The sequence below is a fragment of the Delphinus delphis genome, chromosome 17, assembly GCF_949987515.2.
Source record: "Delphinus delphis chromosome 17, mDelDel1.2, whole genome shotgun sequence".
Lineage (NCBI taxonomy): Eukaryota > Metazoa > Chordata > Mammalia > Artiodactyla > Delphinidae > Delphinus > Delphinus delphis.
The window spans coordinates 65,484,361-65,509,704 of NC_082699.1; the positions used below are offsets into that span (position 1 = coordinate 65,484,361).

Genomic DNA, 25,344 nt, shown 5'->3' on the forward strand with positions numbered 1-25,344 from the left:
GGGTTCAAGCTCTGGTCCGAGAAGATCCCACATGCTGCGGAGCAACTAAGCCCATGCGCCAACTACTGAGCCCGCATGCCACAACTACTGAAGCCCGCACACCTAGAGCCCGTGCTCCGCAACAAGAGAAGCCACTGCAATGAGAAGGCCGCGCACTGCAACAAAGAGTAGTCCCCGCTCACCGCAACTAGAGAAAACCCACGCACAGCAGTGAAGACCCAATGCAGCCAAAAATAAATAAATAAATTTATTTAAAAAAATAAATTAACATTAAAGAAGTGTTCAAGTAGAAAAACACTTTTTAAGAATGTCAGAGATAGGAAGAAAGGAAATATCTCACCAAGTACTCTCAATATATTTGGATTTGCTGCCCTTTGTATATATTCCTTTTCAATATTTATCCCCATGTACACCTAATTATATGTAGGTCTAATCATTATGTAAACATAGCTTTGTTTTCTGCCTTATTCCTTCCCCCCCCACAGTCACCCATGTTATAATAAACTCCTTTCCAAACTGTTTCATAAACTTAATAAAAAAACTTCTAAATTCCACTGAATTGATGGGCCTATAATCTACGTAAAGCTCTTTTTTTTTTTTTTCTCCCGGCCACAACGCGTGACCTGTGGGACCCTTGTTCCCTGAGCAGAGATTGAACCCGGGCCCCATGCAATGGAAGCAGAGTCCTAACCACTGTACCACCAGGGGATTCAAGCTCTCCTTACCATTAAAAATCATTGCTACTTTTTCACCATTGCAAATGATAGAACAATAAACACATCTGTGTATAGTTCTTCCTCAATGATTTATTTAAAAATCAAATAATATGAATATTTGTGCATAACCATAGGATACTGCCATGCTATCTATTCTAGACAAAACTGCAAATATCTGTATACCCACTGCAATATATTTATATGTATACGTACACACAATTTTTCTGTGATCTCACCTACATTAAAATTTTTTTTTTAATTTTTATAAATGATTTTTAAATGATGCATTCCTATGATGACTATGAAGGTTATACACTTTTGAATTAAGTTTTATGTCTTCATACAGACATTTACTGAGAATCTACAAAATACCAAACTCTATGCCAGGTACCAGGGAGACAGACAGGGTCCAAGCAGATGCAGTCTGTCTCTCTCCGCTAGGAACTTCCAGTTAGTCATCATGCTTTTCTACTTGTTAGTCAATATACTTGGAATTCTCTCATTCACCTAGCAAATGTCTCATCAATAATTTCAAAATAAGCTTAGATCTAATACTCACCAAGAAATCTCCACACCAAAAGAAATTTCTCTCCACAAAGAGTTAATTCTTTTCCTGGTGCTTCTGCTACATCAGGTGCATAATTCTATTACTGAATATGTCACACTAAATTATAATTTATTTAATATGTCTGGTTCCTTACCTACACAATCCTTAAAAAGAACTATAGTCTATTACTCATTTTATGTCCTTCAGTCTCAGCACATAACTGATACTCCTCAACAGTAACTGAATCATATAAAGAATTTTTCAAAAATCAAGTATACCTACAAAAATAGTCAATAAAAAATTACTGCTTTTCTGAACCTGCCAAGGCTTGGACAGTTTCTGTTAAAAATTCCACTCAAATCAATTTTAGTCTCAAATTTCTCAAGGGACTGAATACAGTGTCTTGCTCTGGCTACCCAAATTCACCATCATAAGCCATATAAAATACTCACCAAATGTGTACTAACACGTGTTTGCCACATGTCAACTTGCTTTGGTGTGAGATCAGGAATTGATAGGCCTAACCTGGAAGCCAAAGCTTCAACGTAGCCTGCAAGTCTTTAAAGATACAAGAGGACAGAATATAAGTTTTTAAAGAGAAACACAATGTCCTCACATAGGAAAAACTAATTACTACAAAGATAAGATAATTCTATACCTGTAATTGGCACTCTAGAAATGGTATAAACATTCTTTTACAACTTTCATCTTCATTGTGTATAAATATATTTGGTTTAAAATTTTTCAGACTGACATATTTAATATACAGGTAAATTAATTAACTTAATTATTCTCTACCATTACCTTAAAAAGAACAATTCAAGGTATATAAAAATTTTTACAACACTTATAATTTATACATTTATTCCAAATTCAAAGCAAAGCACTTTAACATATAAGTTAATAACTATCATCAGAAAACAAAAATTTCCAAAATTTATCAGATTGATATACTAAGAAAAACAGCCTACGATTTTCAGGGCAATTTCAAGTATTTATCAATTCTAAGTTGCCATTGCTTATTGGATACAATCTTACTTTAAGAACTGTAAGAAAGAAAAAAAATTGCCAATTAAACTATGCATACCATCAATTATAAGATAGATCCCAATGTCAGATATGTTAAGTTCTAAAAACCTGTGCAACTAAGATTGATAAAATGTGGTATTTGTTACCTAATGCTATTTTTAAAAGGCAGAGAAGTAGTTCTTAAATATAAGACTCCCAACAAATCTTTATGTCTAATAAAAAAATAATTGTTTAATGATATAATCTAAAACCAAATGGTCTTAGAGATCTATTAGATCATTTCATTCTATTAAATGTAGAAAGCTATCACAGTAGCTATATAATATTATCATTATTAACCTTAATGTTGGAAACTGGGAAATAGAATGTTTAAGGGGTAGTATCATTATAGGTTTATGTCAGGAATTCCAGGAATATAAAATTTTTACTTCAGCCCAGAACAAAGAAACTGTGTTTTTAACATTAGCTTTGGCCCCAAACTCCAGTGCAGATGTCTAATATATAGAGTTAGGTCGTATATAAAGCTGCTTTCCTCCAGATTATAGGGCTAAGTAGACCTCTACTAGACCCAGATCCAAATCTCAAAACTTACCATTCTAATGAACCAAAAAAGGAAGAAATAGAACCAAAGACTGAGCAAGAGAAAATATGTTTATCACAAAAATTAATGCCAACTTAGTCTAATTTATACTTCCCAGGCTTCCCCAAGCTCAGGAAGCAGCCCAGGCCATCTGCCGCTTAGAAGAGAGAATGTAAAAACAGAAAGAGAGAAAGCTGGCCTTTTCCAAGTAGGCATCCTCAGTTTGTTTCATCATTCCTACCACATGGAATAAAAAGAGCAAAAACTAGCCGAGTCCCTGTATGTTTTGGCCATTATTCTCTGAAAATTCCTCTCTCTAGAAAACATGCCCAGACAGTATCCTCACATTTGAGCCATATTTCTTATCTTTGGGTTTAGTGGGAGGAGGGTGGGGGTGAAATAATGATAGGGGTTCTTACTTTTAGTCCTGTCTCACCCTTGGAGATATTTATAAAATACATGTAAATACTTCAGTAAATGAAAATTCAACTTACCTTATGGTAGTTTTAGAAAAAATTTTGCACATATCACAATTGCTTGAGAAGATTATTAAACACAAATGTCAGGGTCCCATCCCCAGAGACACTAATTCTGCATGACTGGGATGTGAGCGAGACATCTATATTTGATGCACACCAAAGGTTTAAAGATTTAGTGCTATTGATTTAGAAACATTAAAGTTAAAAATTTAGTTATAAAACACACATGCAAAAATAAATGTCCCTTTTTAAAATCCTTCTCAATTAAAGGAGAATGGAGAAGAGAAAGAGAGCAAGTACACACATGCCCAAATGAATAAATGAATGAACTTACCCAAGACCAGCTAAATCTGACACAAGGTTTCCCAAAGCAGCAGCTAAAAAAATGAAAAATGGACAAGTGAATTATTACACAGAAGTCAGAAAAATCAATAAAGCACTGGTCTGGAAGAGTTATCACATTTCTAAACTACAATGACAATATCCAAAGTAGTTCATTTGACAGCTCTGAATCTTGAGATCTCCAAAATAGAACACAATATTCCTGAGATTATAGTATTCTACCTCCATCAAGTAGTAGGTTTTTTCTAATGTGGCAGCCAGTTTCCATTTTGGTTTCAGTATTAAAACACCTGTACAATATTTTGTAGTTTAACTTTCAGATAATATTTAAGGGAACTTGAATACTTGAAAGTTAAAGAGTAAAGCTATATGTACAGCTATGACATTCAAGAAAATCAAGGAGAGGAAATGTCTCTTTCATTAACTCATCTACTTCACGTGTTCCATAGAATAAAACAACACAGAATCATTCCCAAACGTCACCATCATGAAGAGTACAGTGGTATTTGGGGGGAAAGAAGGAGACAGAACCAAATTAGATTTTCAATCTTGTATTTCCTTCCTTGACTTTTCTGCCCAACTTGAAAATAAATAATTTGATAGAGAAAAAGAGTAGGAAGGTTTTAGGGTAACACTGAATTAAGAGAAAAAAAATTTTAATATAGTCAATCTAGTAGATTATTGTTACCCATTAACTAACTTAAAGTACCTAAACTTCCTCAGAAAAATATATGCTACATATACGAAATTAAAAAGTAGAGGAATAGGATTACGTAGATAAACTAAGAGACATCTCAGTGAATAAACTCATTCAAATAAAGTATCCTCTTCTAAACCTAACCTACTAAAATGTTTCATAAATATACAATGGAATAATAACATTATTATTATTAAATACCTGCCATAGTTGAAATTCCCAAAATAATTCCAATAGATAACTCAATATGGGTTCCCTGAAAAATGATTACAAAGAAATTAATCTTAAAAATTAAAACTGAAGTGACTATCAAAGAATAGCAAAACATTAATAAAAAGAGGTAAAATAATCAATGTTATCACAGCAAAATTATATATATATAATATGCATAAATATACACATATACTACAGCAATTCACTTAATTATTAAATATTGGGTTGACCAAAAAGTTCATTCAGATTTTTCCATAAGAGGTTATGGAAAAACCCAAATGAACTTTTTGGCCAACCCAATATATGCAGTCATGCAGAAATAACATCAATATTTTATTTATTAAAATTAGGCTTTCATAAAAATAAAAAATAGCAACACACATAGCAATATAATTCATCATTAATAATCTAGAATTTATATTTTCTTACCACAGAAAGTTGTTTTAATGCTTTTGAACACAAAGACAACCAACTCACCTACATTTTAAATTCTGAATGATACAACTATACTATTGATATTTACCCTATAAAAGATTTAAAAGACAGACAAAACCAGTTTCTAGGGACCCAAAAAATCAGACTTCAAAAATTATCCTTAAAACACTTAGTTCTTTAACCATTAAGTAATGAGACTGTATGATTCATTTATAAGCAACAATAGCATTTAATACAATAGACCTACAGCAAAAATGAGGTTCCACTGTATTTCCACTGAATTTATTGGGACTTTAAGATTTTCTATGTCTATCTCATTTCTCTAAAGAAAAGAGGGGCTCGTATTTTTCCTTCTACTTTAAAGAGAAGGAACTGAAGTGAAGAAGATTAAACCATTCTAATGGATTATTACATAGAATAAAGAAGAAATCCTACCATCTATTGTGCTAATTCAGTTCCAATCCTTACACAATTCTGCCATAAGTGGACTTAACTTTCAAAAGGTCTCTTGAATACTGATGCTTGAAAATTTCTAAAACATAAAAAAAATCTCAATAGTACTTATGGAGAAAAAAAAAGAATGCCCTACAAATCTCAACGATATTTGTGGAGAAAAAAAAAAAAGAATGTCCTATCTGGTAATATAGAAATATTGTATTACTCAATTATTTATAAAATTGAAGAGAAGCTAAGTTTAATTTCCTCAATTTTCTTTCCCCTAGGCCTGTTGATTCCACTCCTTTAAAATATAATTCTTGTAGAGTATGGACCAAACAGCGTGATGTACGAAAGTTTCCCAGGCACTTAAAGTTACAAGGTTGTAAAGATACCCAAAGAAACAGATTTCTGAAGAAGAAAACAGGCATGAAGAAGTAGCTTTATATATGGAACCCAAAAAGTCAGGAGCATTACTACAGAAGAGAAGCACTTGACAGTTATAGTGTATAAAAAAATAAATACAGGATCTTTAACAGCAATGAATCATTAGAAATGACCCCCAAAAAATCTGTTTGCCAATACATGTATTTATAAAGCATTTAAGTGCTTAATCATTTGGTTGAATTTAAGAAACGTGAAGATCCTTCAAACAGCATGAAAAGCCTCACATAAAGTCAAGGTCGGTTTGAAGGCAATGGACTATCCACTCCCTTCCTTTTTCCCACAGTTATATCAAATTTCATGTTAACAAGTGAGGTAGAAATTATAAATAAACCTAATACTAGTTGTCTTAAAGTTATACTTGGTTCATCACCTTAATATGATTAATCTATGCTAGAATTTTAATCAACTCTATCCTAATTAAATTGTAAGAAAAATAATCCCCCCAAAACCCACTAAAATATAAGTTATAAAAAGCAATCCCAATAATATAAAAATATAATAAAAAACTATGAAATCAAAAGCTTAGTATGAACAGCAGCCAAGAATAAAGGTCAAACCTACTATGAGAAGTTATATAGGAATTTGTTTACATGACTACAACTAGGTAGCAGTTAAGAGAGTATACCTAACAGGAAAAACATCAAATGGCATGATAGAAAAGAAGAATAAAATATCTTCTTGACTTACTATCTTCAGTCATAGCTATCCTACAATGTTTGGAGGCAATCAGTGTTTTGTTTTTTTTTTTTTAAAAAAAAAGGTGAAAAACATTCTTAAGATAATAATGTTCACTTATTTCCCTTTTCATAGATCCTACAGTTATATTATTTATGGATTTTAGTCTTAGCAGTCTATTAAAAAGCCTCTTTGGAAAATTTAACCGTTCTTGAATTATTTTGCAATTATCACAGGATAATATAATATAATACCTATTACTCTTAATCAGGTTTAAGCCAGTAGTTTAATTATTTATTTCAGTACTATATAAATAAAAAACGGAAGCAATTATACCCCAATAAAGATGTTAAAAAAAAAAAACAAAAAACAACAACGGGTGATACGTTCCTGAAACTGGATTTCAATGTAAACCAGAAAAACAAATATTACTGAATTAGAGTCAACCATCTCAGGCCTGGAAAAATAGTCCACTCTCAGTTACACTAATAATGAGACACAGGCCTGAGTAATACAAAATAGGAACATTACAGTAAGTTGACTTTAGAATGTGGTCATTCTATTTGTTTTGTCTTGTTGGTATCTGTATTTAAACACAGATATCTGTTACTTTAGATATTTATTTCAAAGAAATATAAGACCATACTGTGAAGGTCTTATTCAAGATCTAAGAAACTACCCAGTTTCCCTATTCTGATATCTCTTCAAAATCTCCCTGCACCCCTCTTTATGCAAAATATATCATCTCAACACTTCCCTGTAGCAAGGACAGTCTTTCATCATTTGAATATCTAAGGTCTGCCCAACTGAGCTGAAAAAAAAAATGATTATTAAGATGGTAGAATGAGAGGTACCAGCTGTCAATAAAGAGAATCTAAAATATTGAGTGTAAAACTGAAACAGAGAAGCTTTAATTCAGATAATCTATTCAAGAACACATCAGACCTTAAACTATAGCTTCTAAATTCATCATAGTGGGGTTTTCATTACAATTAGATTTTATTTACATTAACTATTTAAATAATCTAACCAACTCAAGGTTTTAGTAATTTCAGAAAAGGTAGTGTGGTATGGTTGAATAAGTTTCTCATATTCACAGATATATAAAATAGCCAACTTGATTCTTATATACATAATAGGAAAATGTCATAATCAGTCAAAAAAACTAGCATTTTGAAATTATATTTTAGAGTCTCTTACTGGACTACTTTGCTAAAGAATTATGTATCCAATGGGTGCTTATCACCTTCAAATTATGTGCATGCTACAGCATCTTCTGTGACTGCTTAAGGAACAAGATGCCTTCCTGATGTGTGAACCCTGTGTTTCCTCAACCAGCTGAATGTCTAGACTTTCTGGGTATCTGATCCCACCTTATCAATCTGGACATAAGGTGAGACTACATACCAAAGAAAACCATTCTTGAATGAACCAATTTTAGATATTCTTTAAGCAAATTTTATAATCCATACAACGTAAATTATATCCCTATATCCCTTTTATCCCTATTTTGAAACTAAATATTCTATTTATATCCATCTATAGTACATGTGACCTCCAAAACACCGAAACAAAAAACAAACAACAACAACAAAAAAACCCCTGGCATCTCTCAAATATATTTCCCTCACATTCAATAATCCTAAAATCATTCCATTTCTTTTTTGAGCGGTCTCCTACAAAACACCTAGAATTTACAGAACTTTTTAAAAGTTTGAGTCACTGAAGAGAAGTGGATAGAGCACTGGGCAGTTTCAGAAGACCTGCATTTTCATCATGACTTTATAATCTGGATCCAATATTGGTATCTAGTGACAAAAAGTGTCACAGAAGAGTAAGAAAGATAAATCAGCCATCCCTGAGACTAAACAATACTAGTAAGAAACAACCTTAAATTAAAATGACTTCAGCAAAGGAGAACTTTTTAACACTACGATGGAACAAAGACTGGAGGGTTTATTATTCACAGTATTCTGAATTGAAACTTAAATCATCTTTGGGTTAAATGGATAGACTGTATATCCAAACACCCTTTAAAACATTTCTGTATGGGAAAACTGGACAAGGAACTAATTAATAACATACACATGATGAGAACTGCTGATACAATTAAATAACATTAGAAAATTTTACATACTTTATTCTTTAGTAAGAATGTTGAAACTAGAACAGAATAATACAGACCCAATAAATATTTGTTTATTATTGTCAACGCTTTACCAAAGGTCTTGATGATTAATAGATATGATGCCTTAAAAATTAAGCTACAGTCTAATTAACCTGAAATATAGTTAAAAATAGCCTTGTTCATTATGATATTAATTAAAACTTTATAGCTACAATATGTAAATTATTAGGAAAATTTAGACCACATTAATTTCTTTATTAACGCAAAATAGAAGGGTTGAAAGAACTTACTGCAACAATCATAATTGCATTATCCAAAAAGCCAAACCCTATGAAAGGTATCGCATTGTGGATGAATACTGAAAAACATCAAAAACAGAAAAATATGTTTTAAGATTTCTATAATTTTAAAATGACAAAAACAGACTATATGATTAAACTCTCATAAATAGATTTAAGTTTTGGAATTTGCTTTCCATTCCCCATAGACAAAAGATTCTGCTTCTCCTCTGTTTATATACTTGGTGGAAGATATACTGGGGAAAAAACAAAATAAAAAACACATAACATGTAAAATTAATTGTGTTAGGCTTTTGTATTTCCTTATTGGCAACGCACACACGTACAAATTACATACAGTTAATGACAGAACAAATAAATACACAAGTACCATGTTTTACCTGTTAAATTACTATTGACATCAATCTTTTTCTCTCTTAGACCTAACTACTGATACCATAAAATTGATCTCCATATTAGAAATAATAAAAAGTGTTCTGAATCAAATATCAGGGAAGCTATCTGCACTTATATTCATTAAACAATTTTTTAAACAAATGTTAGGAAAATGTGATGATCTCATCTGTCTTAGACATCTGTGTTCAAAGTCCTCTTTCCCCCCTCAACACATCAGTACCCCTGATAGCTTTCACCAACTAAAACAAACAATATTTGATTTAAATGAAAATGTAACTTGATCTCTTCCTACCAAAGGCACATCTCACCCTATTTATCTAGTACATAATCTGAATGACCTGAGAAAACAGAAGTGTAACTAGGAAGAACTAACACCTATTTTAAAAATATATTTAGCTTTATTTTTTTTCCTATTTACATCTTCAGCACATTGCAGAATGCCTAGTGCACAGTAGATGCTCAATAAACATTAGTTAAATAAGTTGAGGACAACTAATTTGGAAAGGAAGAGAATTCCAGATTAAGAGAATTGAAGGAAGACTGTGAAACAGATTAAAAGCTGGGGATAGTTAAGACTTTATTCTAGTTATTCTATAAATTTGCCAAGGTATAGTCAACATCCATTCAACTGAGGACTTTTTAAAAATAAACATCAAGGCTCTGAGTTTTATACCACATCCAAAAAATAGTCCCTTAAACCAATTCGTTATATATGTGTTCCGTGCCTTTAGATCTTTTTCCTTTTCATGCAGTTAAGTCCACAAAAAGTATAATTAAAATATAATCCAGAAGTTATGAAAATTTGATACGACTTTACACCAATCAGGGAAGGCTAATAAGCAGTAAAACAAGAAACATTTCTACCCACAAGCACTGTCGAAGACTAAGATCAAGGGGGAAAATAGTATATATCCTAGGTCATTTCAGAGTTCTTCTCGTTATCATATAAGAATGTCCCAGGTAAAAAGCAGCATCTTTTAAATTATAAAGCATATTGTTTTTTTTTTTAAGCATATTGTTTTAAAAGCTATGAAAGATGATAAAAATCAAGTGGCACATTAATGAAATGGGATTTTTTAATTAAAGAGTCTAGACTTAGTTCTTTGACTTTTTGCCTAGATCCAGCTGCTTAATGACCAGACATTCAAAATTTTATAATAATCAGCTTCTAAAACACATACAGAATTTCAAAAACATATTACAAATTTGACATGTCAAAAGAATATAATGAAATTTTTAAAATTCACCATATGAAACATTTATAGTGAAAAGAGAGCTACTTAAATGTATATCTGGAGAGAAGACTCCCCAGACATCTCAATCATCTTTGAAATGTAAATATGGCAAAGTAGCTATGAAACCTTTGGGATTACTAAACATTTTAGGGTTAATTTGATGGCATCTCTAAAACTGGCTAGTTATAAATATCTTAAAATTAGGTGTTAAGGTTATTAAACTAAGTTTAAGATTAGACTAATTGCTATCTTAGTAAAAACCTGGTCATAAAACCAAGGCATGTTGCTACACTGCTATAATAATTACCTGGAACTATAAAATATATTATGCTTTGACGTTTAGACCTAAGTAAATGTGTCCTGTAAATAAAAATTTATTTTCATTCCAAAGGAAAATTGTAAGTTTCAGAAAGTCAAATAAACATGTACTGGACACTTCACAGGGCACTTGAGATACAAAGATACTTGGTTACCAGCCCTCAAGAAGTTTGGGTATGATAACACAACCATATAAGCAGGTAATTTCAATATGACCCCCAAAATGGTAATAGCATTATACAGTGCTATGGATATTGATTGTATGAATCCAAGCTAGAAGAATAAAAAAAGATTACCTGGGAAAGAAACGTCTTAAAGAATTCTTAAACTGTTTTGATATCTCGGAAAAGTTACTTATTTCTAATACAAATTATATTCTACCTCTGAGAGTAAAAAGAACTATTAAAAAGAACTGGCTACTACATTTTAATTATATAAGTTTGCTCTCCAGCATGTAATGATATCCTACCAATTTCTTCAGTTTCCTTTGGGAAATATTATTCTCTAACTCGGTAGTTGTTAGCAAATCACATCTAATGTTTAGCTTTAACTTACAATCTATTCAAATTCACCGCACTGCTAAATAATTCTCTTCTTCCATTGTCTTTATAGTAAGATCCCAAACTATTTTACATTACTTTGGTGTTAGCCCTTGAATATTTATTCCAATCGTAATAAAGAAAGCACACCAGCAGCATTGTAAAGCTCTTCTTCCTCGTGGTTTAAAATGAACTTTACTTTCCTCCTTATTACAAAGAACAAATCAGAGTATTTTCTCCACCAAAGAAAATAGCCTAGAAGTTCTAGTTCTGAAATTACCCAACTTAAATCCAAACTAAACATACCCTTCTTCTTGGGAATTAAGAAAACCTCTACTATAATTCTATCTCTAGATGGTAACAATATTTAAACAATAATGATATGGTTAACAATCTTAGAAATTCCATAATACTGTAATATGTCTTAAACCAAGTTTACAAACTTTTTGCTTCAGCATAATAAATAGGATAATCCACTCTATCTGGAATGATTTCTGTACTATTAATGAGTAACACAGTTATTTCAAGTCCAAAAGACAGATGCACAAATATTTAACAATTATAGAACCATTACCATATCTCAGCTGTCCTGGGGTGGGTGGTAGAGCTTCCAATTTTTCTGAAGGGGAAAGAAAGGGTGTGGTCAAGAATTAGTTACTATAGTTACTTCATTTTATTACAATGAAGAAAATACCAGCAGAATTACAAAGTGAGAGAATAGCAGAGTTTTTCATAAATTATCTTTAGGTTAATGGACCAAAGTTATCCATACAGGAAATATTACTTGGTATAGATTAAATTACAAAGCTAGAAAACAAAACTGAGCTTTAGTTACAGGCCTACCATGGACCCTATAGCCCTGAGTAAATCATTTGCTTTTTGGTTTTTTGTAAGTCCTTGTATCTATATAATGAGGCTGTTCACGCAAACTACAGTGGAAAAAAAAATAACTTCAGAAATATAGCTACCCTTCTTTAAAATGGCAACCCTAAATGACTTAAGAAATATATACCCAAACAAACACTGATAATACTCAAGTAGACCTAGATGTCCTTTAAAAATAGGAAAATAATATTTTAAAGCAATGTATTACACCAGTAACTTCACCAGATTGTGTTATGTTCCTTAATTAATATCCCTAGATAATATACTGAATATTTTGAGTTTTGAAACCTATACTACTGGATAATTAGAATATTCTACACAATAAAATGACCCAAAAGAGTAGAGAGAGTATCATTCAACAAATAGCAATATTACTTATATGTCATAATAAACACAGAAAGTTTTCCCAAGTATATACATCAAAGTAAGTAACTTCAAGTGCCATCATTAAATCTAAAAATTAACAATTGTTACAAAGAATCTACCGACCTAATCTCATAACAATACACAACTCACCATTTATAAGTAAGAGTAAGCTATGGTAAAATGGCAGAGAATTCCACCTTCTTTATCTTCACTCAATCCAACAGAAGTAACTGATAACCTACACAGAAGAACCCAAACCATGGATCGCTCTGCTCTAAAGATTTAGTACAAACAACCGAAGGGACCAAGGAAATTCATTACAAACTGGATATATATTTTCTAAAATATTTATTTATAATCTATGACAACATAAGAACTGAAGAATTTAGTTTTTAAAAAGGGAAAAGCAAATAAATCTCCATTAATAAGCTATATAAAAAGGAGTATGATTCATATTTGTAAATGTTATTTTACTAAAAAAGCATATAGTATCATAAAGGCTTTACAATAAGAAATACGCTAAAACCTAGAGTTTAGGCAATTACTGAATTATTCAGAAAGTTCTAAGAATGCAAGTTTAAGTTTTGTTTTTCCTTTTTTAGAACGGTTAAGAAATGAAGATATCCTAAAACTTTGTAGAATTTTACATCTGCTTAGAATATACTTTCCATTCTTTGACTAGCACTGTTACTTCAAAATCTACTTTGAAAGCATGCGAATAGTTTTCCAAATTTTTAACAAGAAATATAAGATACCACTGTACTTCCAAAGAGTTTTCTGGTGAAGCAAACATGCAAAAGTGGTTACATACCAGAACTATTTCCTAGTTGCATTACTCTCATCATCACTCAGTTCTGACACTGTGAGGAGAAGTCCTTGTCAGTTGACTGGAACATCCTGAAATACCTAAAAATTCAACAAGCAGGACCTTCCCAATATAATGAGAATATACAGAGTCCTTGCTTTTACTTCTTCAAATTCCTTACATATTGAGCAAAATATTTAAAATATTTTACAACTCCTAAGACAAAAGGATAAGGGCTAGGCAAATGTATAACGTGTAGCGGTAAAGAGGAAAAAAAAAATCAAATAATGTAACCAATATTCCTAATCTGTCTTTCCAAGTACACATAAGGATTAAAAAATTAAAGGTAATGAAAAATATTTTTTTTTAAAGATAGAGAAAAAGAAAGAAATGTAAAGTAAAGGAGACAGAGCAGGGAAGAACACCACTGGCACAGAGATTAAAGTAAAATCAAAGCACAGATTTTTGCTTCCTGCATCATAGAGAACCCAAGGAGTAATAAGAGTAAATATGAAAGGAACATTTCCTAGAAAGTGAAAGTTTTATTGGAAAGTATCTATAAAAAATTGTGAATCATAAATTGATCAGTTTGAGGATTCTGACACTATAAATTATCTTCTTTACCACATTAACTGAAAGAAAAGAAAATACATATCAGAAGTTAAAGGGCTTCCCTGGTGGCGAAGTGGTTAAGAATCCACCAGCCAATGCAGGAGACACGGGTTCGAGCCCTGGTCCGGGAAGATCCCACAGGCCGTGGAGCAACAAGCCCGTGTGCCACAACTACTGAGCCTGTGCTCTAGAGCCCACGAGCCACAACTACTGAGCCCGCGTGCCACAATTACTGAAGCCCGCGAGCCTAGAGCCCGTGCTCTGCAACGAGAGAAGCCACACAATGAGAAGCCCGCACACAGCAACGAAGAATAGCTCCCTCTCACTCCAACTAGAGACGGCTCGCGAGCAGCAACAAAGACCCAATGCAGCCACAAATAAAACCAATAAAATAAATAAATTTTAAAAATAATTTTAAAAAAAAGAAGTTAAAAACATTAGATGTATAACACACAGCAAAACTCAATCTTGGAAAGAGCCCAAGGTTTCAGCAATCTATACAAGTTTTAAAATGTCATGGCTGCCAATTTAACCTCCCTGAAAACAGTCATAATAAACCCCAAAGTTTTATTTCCCTACATATATATCTTAACCATAAAATTTTTCTTCTGACATATGGTAAACTATGTACACTTACATGGAAATGTATTCTAATCTACTGTTTTATTAAGCAGAATTTGGAGTTAGAAAAACCAGTTCTTTCAGTTACTCTATGTGTGTATGTACGTGTTACATGCATCATAATTTCTCTCTTCTTTTCTAAATATTTTAAAATAAGATGACTATTAAGATTGTACATCACCACACCATATTCTCTAACCATTTTTAGCTTAAGAAATCCTGGTTCTACTTCCAATACTGACTGAATAATCTTCTATCAGACCAAGCCTCCTGCACAGAAAAACTATAACTATAAATAAATATTTGAAAGCACTGGAAAATGACCAAAAGTAGGTTGATTCTGGAGAGGAATCAACACTTAGAAGAAAGAATGGAACTAAATGAGCTACCCATTTAACACAGCTTCTGGCCTAATCCACAACATGTAGACGAACTAAAACTCTTAATAAAAAAACTTCAGTCTTTCTGGCCTAAAGAAGTAGTGGGCAGATAAAAAGAAACGAAATTGAGTTATTTGTAGTGAAGTGGATGGACCTAGAGACTGTTACACAGAGTGAAGTAAGTCAGAGAAAAATAAGTATCGTATGCTAACACATACATATGGAATCTCAAAAAAAAAAAAAAAAAGGTTCTGAAGAACCTAGGGGCAGGAAAGGAATAAAGACACAAACGTAGAGAATGAACTTTAGGACACGGGTACGGGCACAGGTAAGCTGGGACGAAGTGAGAGAGTGGCATGGACTTATATATACTACCAAATGTAAAATAGATAGCTAGAGGGAAGCAGCCGCATAGCACAGGGAGATCAGCTCGGTGCTCTGTGACCACCTAGAGGGGTGGGATAGGGAGGGTGGGAGGGAGACGCAAGAGGGAGGGGATATGGGGATATATATATATGTATAGCTAATTCACTTTGTTATAAAGCAGAAACTAACACACCATTGTAAAGCAACTGTATTCCAATAAAGATGTTAAAAAAAAAAAAAGAAGTAGTGGGCAGGGTGCAAGGTAACCAAAGCCGCTGGAAACTGAGAGGGGAATCCTGGAAAGAATAAAGTCAGAAAGGAGGAGCCCTAAGTTCTGTATACACATTTGGTTCAAATATATGGCTGACCTGTAAACCACGGTTGTACAGGGAAAACTCCAAAAATCTCAGTTAAAGGTAAAATAACTGAAGATGTGAGCTGCAGCCCAAGAGACAGAGTTTGCAATATGAGCCTAACAATTAACTGCATGCTAAAACAAATAAACAAAAGTCAATATTTTTCAGAAGAATGAAACACAATCCAGAGTCTCTGCAACATAATAATAGCAATGACTAGTATACAATCCAAAACTACTTCACAAACAGGAAAACCTGACCCATTTTCAGGATAAAAAACAATAGACAGAGACCAATTCAAAAGTGACTCAAATATGCATATATATGTACAACTGTATCACATTGCTGTACACCAGAAACTAACACAACATTGTAAATCAACTATACTTCAATTTTTTTTAAAGTGACTCAAATGTTAGAAATAGCAGACAAAGAATCTAAAGTAGTAATTAAAATTATATTCGAAGATGTAAAAATAAAAATGCTCAAATAGAAATGATAAAAAACAAACTGAAGTTCCATAACTGAAATATTCAATATCTGAAATTTTAAAATTAACTGGCTAGGCTTAAAAACATAATGAAAGTGACAGAAGAAGCAATTAATGAACATAATGATAGATCAGTAAAATTACCCAATCTGAAAAAGAGAATAAAAGGACTGAAAAACAGTAAACCAGTCTCAGGGACCTGTGGCTAAATATCAAAAGGTCAATATATGCGTAACTGGAGTTCCAGAATGTGAGGAGAAAGAAAAGGACCCAAAAATCTTTTAAAATAAATAATGGCTAAAACTTTCTCAAAGTTGGAGGGAAGACAAAAATTTCAAAAGATTCAGGAAGTTCAGTGAACCCTTAGTAGGATAAATATAAAGAAAACCAATGACAAAGAAAAAAATATATTGAAAGCAGTCAGGAAAAAAAATGACACATTAAGTAAAGGAAAACAATGATTTGAATATACGGAAAGAAAAAGAAAGCTGTCAGTCCAGTATTGCATATCCAGAAAAATATCCTTATCCTTCACGAATGAAGGCAAACTGTACCTCAGTTAAACTAAAACTACGAAAAAATGTGTTGCCAGCCAACCTGCAAAACAGGAAATGCAGAAGAAACTTCTTCAGATGGAAGGAAATACCAGTTGGAAAGTAAAATCTTCAGGGAAGAATGAAGGCCAGAATAGTCCTAAATATAAAATCTAACCAAGAGGGCTTCCCTGGTGGCGCAGTGGTTGAGAGTCCGCCTGCTGATGCAGGGGACATGGATTCGTGCCCCAGTCCGGGAAGATCCCACATGCCGTGGATAGGCTAGGCCCATGAGCCATGGCCGCTGAACCTGTGCTCCACAACGGGAGAGGCCACAACAGTGAGAGGCCCGCGTACCACCAAAAAAAAAAAAAAAAATCTAACCAAGAAATTACAAAAAAGAGAAAACTACAGACCAATATCCCTCATGAACACAGTCAGAAAAAATTTTAATGTTTATGCCTAATAACAGAGCTTTAAAATGCATGATGCGGACTTCCCTGGTGGCGTAATGGTTAAGAATCCACCTGCCAATGCAGGGGACACAGGTTCAATCCCTGGTCTGGGAAGATCCCACATGCTGTGGAGCAACTAAGCCCATGAGCCACAACTACTGAGCCCGTGTGCTGCAACTACTGAAGCCCGTGAGCTCTAGGGCCTGCGTGCCACAACTACTGAGCCTGCATGCTGCAACTACTGAAGCCTGTGCCCCTAGAGCCCGTGCTCCGCAACAGGAGAAGCTGCTGCAATGAGAAGCCGGTGCACTGCAATGAAGAGTAGTCCCTGCTGGCAGCAACTAGAGAAAGCCTATGCGCAGCAACGAAGACCCAGTGCAACCAAAATAAAAAGAAAAACAAACAAAAACCAAAATGCATGATGCAAAATATGACAGAATTAAAGGGAAAATAAACATTTTCACAATCACACTTGGAGATACAAAAGCTTCTCTCTCAGTAACTGATAGAACACTAGGGGAAAATAGCAGTAAAAAACACGTTATCTGAACACTACCAACCACCTTGATTCAACTGATATTTAAACATTTACACTCTACAACTACAGAATGCATATTCTTTTCAATTGCAGATGGCACATTCATCAAGATAGACCATATGCTGATCCACAAAACAAGTGTTAATAAATTAATGATTAAAGTTGTAAAGAATATGTTCTCTGACCAAAATGGAACCCATAACAATAAGATATCTAGGAAAAAAAATTAGAAATTAAATAACATCTTCTAAATACATGGGCCAAAGAAATCAAAAAGGAAATTAGAAAATAGTTTTCAAACTGAATCACAATGAAAATACAGCATATCAAAATCTGTCAAAACAGCTAAATGAATGCTTAGAGGGAAACTTCTAGTTTTAAATACTAATATTAAAAACAAAGGGCTAAAATGAATAACCTATGGTACTATCTTAAGAAGCTACGAAAAAGAGAACAAGGGAAGCCAAAAGTAAGTAGCAGAAAGAAGGAAATAATAACAAAAAGAGCTGCAATCAATGAAATAAAAAACAAACAATAAAGGAAATAGACAAAGCCTAAAGTTGGTTCTTTGAAAAGATCAACAAAATTTAAAAACCCTTAGGTATACCAATGAAGAAAGAGAGAATACATATTATTAATATGTTACTAATGAAACAGGGGACTGTCACTACATATCCCACAGACATTAAAATGAGAATATTACAAATAACTTTATGCCAACATATTCAACAACTTAGATGAAATGAACAAATTCCTTGAAAAATACAACTTACTAAAACTGATATAAGATGAAACAAAAATCTGAACAGTTCTATTTAGTAGCAAAATCAAATTTGTTACCAAGCACCTTTCCATAACATTCACACTAAAAAACCTTCTAGGCCCAGATGGTTTCACTAATGAGTTTTATCAAATATTAATGAAGAGCAAACACCAACCCTAGACAAACTTATAATCTCTTTCAGAAAAACAGAAAATGAGGAAATACTTCCCAACTCATTTTATGAGGCCAGAATAGTCCTAAATATAAAATCTAACCAAGAGGTCTTCCCTGGTGGCGCAGTGGTTGAGAGTCCGCCTGCTGATGCAGGGGACATGGGTTCGTGCCCCAGTCCGGGAAGATCCCACATGCCGTGGATAGGCTAGGCCCATGAGCCATGGCCGCTGAGCCTGTGCTCCACAACGGGAGAGGCCACAATAGTGAGAGGCCCGTGTACCACCAAAAAAAAAAAAAAAATCTAACCAAGAAATTACAAAAAAGAGAAAACTATAGACCAATATCCCTCATGAACACAGTCAGAAAAATTTTTAATGTAATGATAACTGTTCTGCTTTCCCAAAGTGTGTTTATTCACAATAGTGGCAAAAAATAACATCCAGACTTCCTTACATTTTTCCCTTTCTGATATTTCTTATTGTTTGAAGGAGAAGTTGTGCTTAATAGGGTTCCATGTTTAGAAACATACAGATTAGGAAAGTTATTTGTATGTGTCTATGAGATAGTATTTACAAATAAATTTTTTTTCTTTTGATTTCACAGTTAAAAGTCTTTGCTGGAGGGACAGTAAATAAGACAGTTCTTGCAAACTGCTAATTTATACCATACCAAATCAAATAAAAATTATTTTAAGTGGGACTATCTCTCCTTTTGATCTGTCCTTGAGAACATAAATATATTCAATTATTGTACAGACAAATCTTTTCCGAATTAAAAAGCACTTAAGATATTCATTACAAATCCTGAAAACATAAGAAAGTACTTTCCATGTTTAAATATAAAAATTTTCAACGCTTTCAACATTTTGTTTTGCTTCAGTAACCCAGGAAGATTAGAGAAAACAGTTTAAAACATTTAAAGCAATTTCACTTTTATTAAATGAAATTCTAATTTTTTAGAATGTACAATGAATGAGGTATTCCAGTTAGTTTTCTAGTTAACTAAAGCAACCAGAGAACTGATGTAGCTTATAAAATACTGTTACTACCTAAGTAATATTGAATTCTTTAAAAAGAAATACTTCTTTGATGAACTGGAATATTATAGTGCATCAGAATCATCATTTTAATGCTCAATTATTATCTATTTAGGAGATATAAAACTGAGGGTCACTGTCCCATAAAAACCAGAAGAGAGAACAAAACACAAATTAAGGCTTTTTTCTCCTATTTCAGGAATAAAAATATATTTAATCCAGCAGCTTTTTATATTTTATTATATAAATGTAAGTATATAATATTTGTTTTATACTATATTCACTTAAAAAGGGGGGAAGTTGGATTAGGAAGAGAAAGACAAAGGGAGAAATGAGAAACAGAGCAAGGTAAGAAAAACAGATGAGGAACAAATGTAGAGATTTTTTTAAAAATGGAGGGAGAGAGAGAGTTTTTGAAGGGAGTCTCAGAGAAGGCCACACAAGAAAGAGACTTCCTAGGTCTGGGCAAATGAGTTGGTGGGACATGGTTTTTTTCAGTCCCGCTACTGTATTTCTTTGTTGATTAGTCAGCAGGTAGTCTAAACTTGACACCTTTGGATCAGACTCCACTGTGCACACAGATACCTCCTAATATATACACACTGCTAAGCACTATGGGAAAACCAGATGAACAGATATTATCTCCAGCTATGCCAGGGGTTCCCAGGCTTTGCTGTAGGACACAGATCTAAAGGTTTCCAAATCCCCAGGCCATGTTCTAAAAGCTTATTTTAAAATAAATTCCTGACCATTGTTTATCATTGTCTTTTTTTTTTTTTAAACTTAAAATGGCATCTGGTGAGAAAGGAAATTAGCTAACTGTAGGCTCTAATTTAAGCTGAATTCCAATCAGATTTTTTTTCCTGTGGTGAAAAATAAACAATAATAATTTTTTTATTGGTAAGATTAAGAAGCAGTTTTTCCCAAGACATACATTTGGGACAGTATTCCTACAATCAAGCCTATACTACACTATTTCAATGACCTCTAATCATAGAAGAACAAATATCACCATTTTAAACCTCACATTTGTTTTATTTATTTATTATTTTTTAAAAAATTTATTTTTTATTTTTTGGCTGCACTGGGTCTTCTTTGCTGCGCGTGGGCCTTCTCCAGTTGCGGCGAGCGGGGGATACTCTCCGTTGCGGTGTGTGGACTTCTCATTGCGGTGGCTTCTCTTTTTGCGGAGCACGGGCTCTAGGTGCGCGGGCTTCAGTAGTTGTGGCGCGTGGGCTTCAGTAGCTGTGGCACGCAGGCTCTAGAGCGCAGGCTCAGTAGTTGTGGCGCACGGGCTCAGTTGCTCCGCGGCATGTGGGATCTTCCCGGACCAGGGCTCTAACCTGTGTCCCCTGCACTGGCAGGCAGATTCTTAACCACTGTGCCACCAGGGAAGCCCCTCACATTTGTTTTAATCCTGGAAAATTCCTACTAGGTTTTACCAAAATGTCTTAGAATCCTTCATAACTAAAATGTAACATATATTCAAATACTTTTATCAGTGCTATAAACATACTAAAATTTACCTTTTATATTAATGCTTAGAATAAAGTAGGAAAATGCTTTTAAATTGTGCTTTTCAGGAATATACAACATGCAAGTTTTAGAATAGAACCACTGGGAATAGAACAACTACCTGTAACCTGGCCATAAAATGCCTTGTGCCTTTGTGCTTTTCAGTCAAAATTGATTGTTATATCAATTTGGATATAACAAAGATTGGGATTGACATATATACACTGATATGTATAAAATAGATAACTTACAAAAACCTGCTGTATAGCACAGGGAACTCCACTTTGCTGTACAGCAGAAACTAACACAACATTGTAAAACAACTATACCCCAATAAAAAAATAAAATTAAAAAAAAATGAAATGAAGACACCAAAAGAACCCCCAAATACTGTACAGCCTCCATTAATAAAAAAAAAAAAAAAACCATAGGAATTTACTTACATTAAATAAGCCATATTTACATACACACGTATATAATTCACACGTAAATATTTATTTATTCATATTACATATATGAAAAGGATGATGATGTTGAGTTTTTTAACTTAAGAGCGATTTTTAAGTAAAAATTAGAAAATAACATTTAAAATACTAAATTCCTTTGGTTTATCTAAATGAATAAGTTACACTTTTCAACTAAGAGGGTTATATACCTTTATTGTAGAAAGTTAATGAGACTCAGAAAAACAAACCAAAAAAAAACTTCAAACTACCTATAATTTATCAGAAATAAACATTTTGATGTATTATCCTTCAATCTTTTTTCTATAGAGAGGTATACAGAAAATTGTGTTCTGCCACTTTCACAAAGCACTATGTGGTGAATATTTCCCCCTTAAATTTTTTAAGGCAATAATTGTATTGGTGGTATTTTATTTCATCATATGATACATAGTAGTTTAATCCCCTATGACTAGATATTTATTCTTTATTCTTTTTCACATTTATAAATAACACTCATACAAACATGTACCTAAATCTTTTTATGTTCCCCTGAAAGTTCTTTATGGTAGATTCTTAAGTGGCATTACTGAGTCCAAAAAAAAGGGCATACATTTAAGGATTTTTAAAATTTTGCAAAATTCCTCTCAGAAAAAGTATGCTAAATTACTCCCATCTTGCTACATTTTTATTTTTTTATTGTTATACTGTACTAAAAATATTCTCATGTTTTCGGAATATAGGTAAAATGTCATTAAAACAAAATCCTTGAAAGAAATTTCCAGGTCCCAATCAATTGCCAAGTTATTTTAAGTGGCAAAAGATTCCAATAGAACAAATAGGTAGGACAGGTCAAAGGAGTTTATTACTATATTTCCCCTTAAAAATAATTTTTAAAAAATCTTCAGTCCAATATAGACAAGTGGTTTTAAAATATCTTTTAGAATAAACTAAGCCTACTGTATTTCTTTTCTAAATAAGTTACTGTACTAAGAAATATATCTTAAATTGAAAATCAAGGGCTTCCCTGGTGGCACAGTGGTTGAGAATCTGCCTGCTAATGCAGGGGACACGGGTTCGAGCCCTGGTCTGGGAAGATCCCACATGCCACAGAGCAACTAGGCCCGTGAGCCACAACTACTGAGCCTGCGCGTCTGGAGCCTGTGCTCCACAACAAGAGAGGCCACGACAGTGAGAGGCCCGCGCACCGCGATGAAGAGTGGCCCCCACTTGCCACAACTAAAGCAAGCCCTCACACAGAAACGAAAGACCCAACACAGCCAAAAATAAATAAATAAATTAAAGTACCCTTAATTAAAAAAAAAAAAGAAAATCAAAATACTTCAGTAGAAGAAAGTAAGTGGAACACCTATACTTCATTTTCGCCTCCGCTATAAAACAAAACGCGTTTACAAAGGTGGTGCTGGAAAACAAAACTACCCCCCTTGATATAGTGAGTTCTATAATATTATGTAATAAAAATTATAATTTGTTGGGAACTATACTCAGTATTTTAACCTATAAGAGAAAAGAATCTGAAAAAGAATAGATGTATACATATGTATAAATGAATCACTTTGCTATACACCTCAAACTAACACAACATTGTAAATCAACTATACTTCAATTTTTAAAATAAAAAAATACTTTTTTAAAAACTATGATCTGTCATTTTCATTGTTAAACCTTCCATTAAATTTAACCATACTTTACAAGTATAAATACAAACTTGAAACGAAAGAAAAGCTAAAGAACAAAAAGAAAAGTCTTGGTTTCCAATATGCTTTCACAGCAACGATAATTCTAAATGTGGTAACTTATTTCAGTCTATTATCATAGGCATAAACATCAATATAAGATCACAAATCAAGGGAAAAATTCAGAATCATTTATAATAGACAGCAAGAAAAGTATGGAAGCCAACATCACCCTGAGATGACATAAAAGTAACAGTTTAATGCACGCACTATTCCTTTAATTACAAATAACTCAATACCCTTGAAGTGTCCCGTGATGCAGTTTCTGATCATTTGACCACCTAGTATTTGTTCTAAGCCCCACCCCAGAATCTTCCCTGAGAAAGGAGAGGAAGTAGCTTTGGCAACACAAATCACAATTTGACCTAAAAAGAGATTTATGAAAAGAACAGAGATGGAATTGCTGCATTTAAACAACAGTTTGAGGGATTACAGGTTTCAATTACCCATATTTCTAAATAGATAACTGCTTAGACTTTTAACAGAACCAAGAGTTTGAACGGGTAAAGTTAAATTTACAATAAATATATAACACATTAAAGAAAACAAACTTAAAATGCAAACCATGCTGTATGAAAAATAATTTAAGCAAAGTAAATCATATTAAATGCCAAAAAACTCAAACATGCACCAAAAAGGGTTTATAAAGCTACAAGGCAATATTTTTTAAAAGAAACAAATTAATATGACTAAGCAATATACTTATAAACACTGACATTCCGATTGAAAAATGAAACACTTTAGAAATGGAAAACTTTTTAATTTAGTAAATTTCAATTAACAGGTCTTGTCTTTTAAAATGACTATTAATTATAAAAGGACTTTTAAATTATTTTTTAAATACATGCCTTAGCTAAGACCAAAAAAAAAGTATTTGAGTATGATTTTGTAATTTTATTTAGCATTTAAAAGTTTACTGCAACTTGTACATTATTTAGTAAAGAAATTTTTACTTAGATCATGCAATACTGTCACCTCACTAACCTTCAGGGGAAGGTAACATGCAGCCTGGGGCTTCAATGCAACCTAGACTGGGATCCAGTTTACTTAAGGGCAGCTAACAAATTCCTGGTCTGAGGCAGTCCAGTGGTATAACAGTTGAGGACCGGAGTTGGCCAGTAGTAATGATGAGGAAGGTGATAGTACCCAGTTAATCATCACCTTTATTAACCTCATTAATGTAGTAACCTGTTAATTATTTAACTCTGGCTTAAGAAATAGTAAATACTAGATGTACAGTAATTTATTTCTCTTATGTCTGTCATCTCATGGAGTTTTTTTTTTTTAGGATAATCAAACATACTATTCATTTGTGGTTGCTTTTACACATCTTACCTGTGTATTTGGAGTAATTATATACACTGCTTAACACAGAAACTATATTCCTTCCCCTCCTTCATGCCAAAGGAAAAGAGACAAGGCAAATAATTACTATATATAATGATTTTCCCTTTGTTTTTAAAGGCTAAGATATTAAAACAACAATACAACTTTTAAAAAAAAAGTCAGATCTGGGGCGTTCCCTCATGGTCTAGTGGTTAGGATTCGGCGCTTTCACTACCGTGGCCTGGGTTCAATCCCTGGACAGGGAACCGAGACCCCACAAGCTGCGCGGTGTGGCCAAAATAAGAAAAAAAAAGAGTCAGATCTTGTTACTTTTACTTATTAGGTATAGAGAGAAACAGTACTATATAACATTAAATTTAAAAAATCATATAACTAAGTATACATAACATGGA

At 33.0% G+C, this 25,344-nt stretch overlaps 1 protein-coding gene across 1 annotated transcript in view; it reads right to left on the minus strand.

Annotated features, from left to right (window-relative positions):
- TMEM65 (transmembrane protein 65) overlaps positions 1-25,344 on the minus strand; it is a 47,233-nt gene that overhangs the window by 3,922 nt on the left and 17,967 nt on the right. The window contains exons 2-6 of the mRNA XM_059995162.1: positions 12,085-12,129; positions 9,014-9,081; positions 4,592-4,646; positions 3,686-3,728; positions 1,716-1,821 (exon numbers count right to left, since the gene is read on the minus strand). Coding sequence (XP_059851145.1) covers positions 1,716-1,821; positions 3,686-3,728; positions 4,592-4,646; positions 9,014-9,081; positions 12,085-12,129 — 317 coding nt within the window. The remainder of the gene's footprint in view (positions 1-1,715; positions 1,822-3,685; positions 3,729-4,591; positions 4,647-9,013; positions 9,082-12,084; positions 12,130-25,344) is intronic.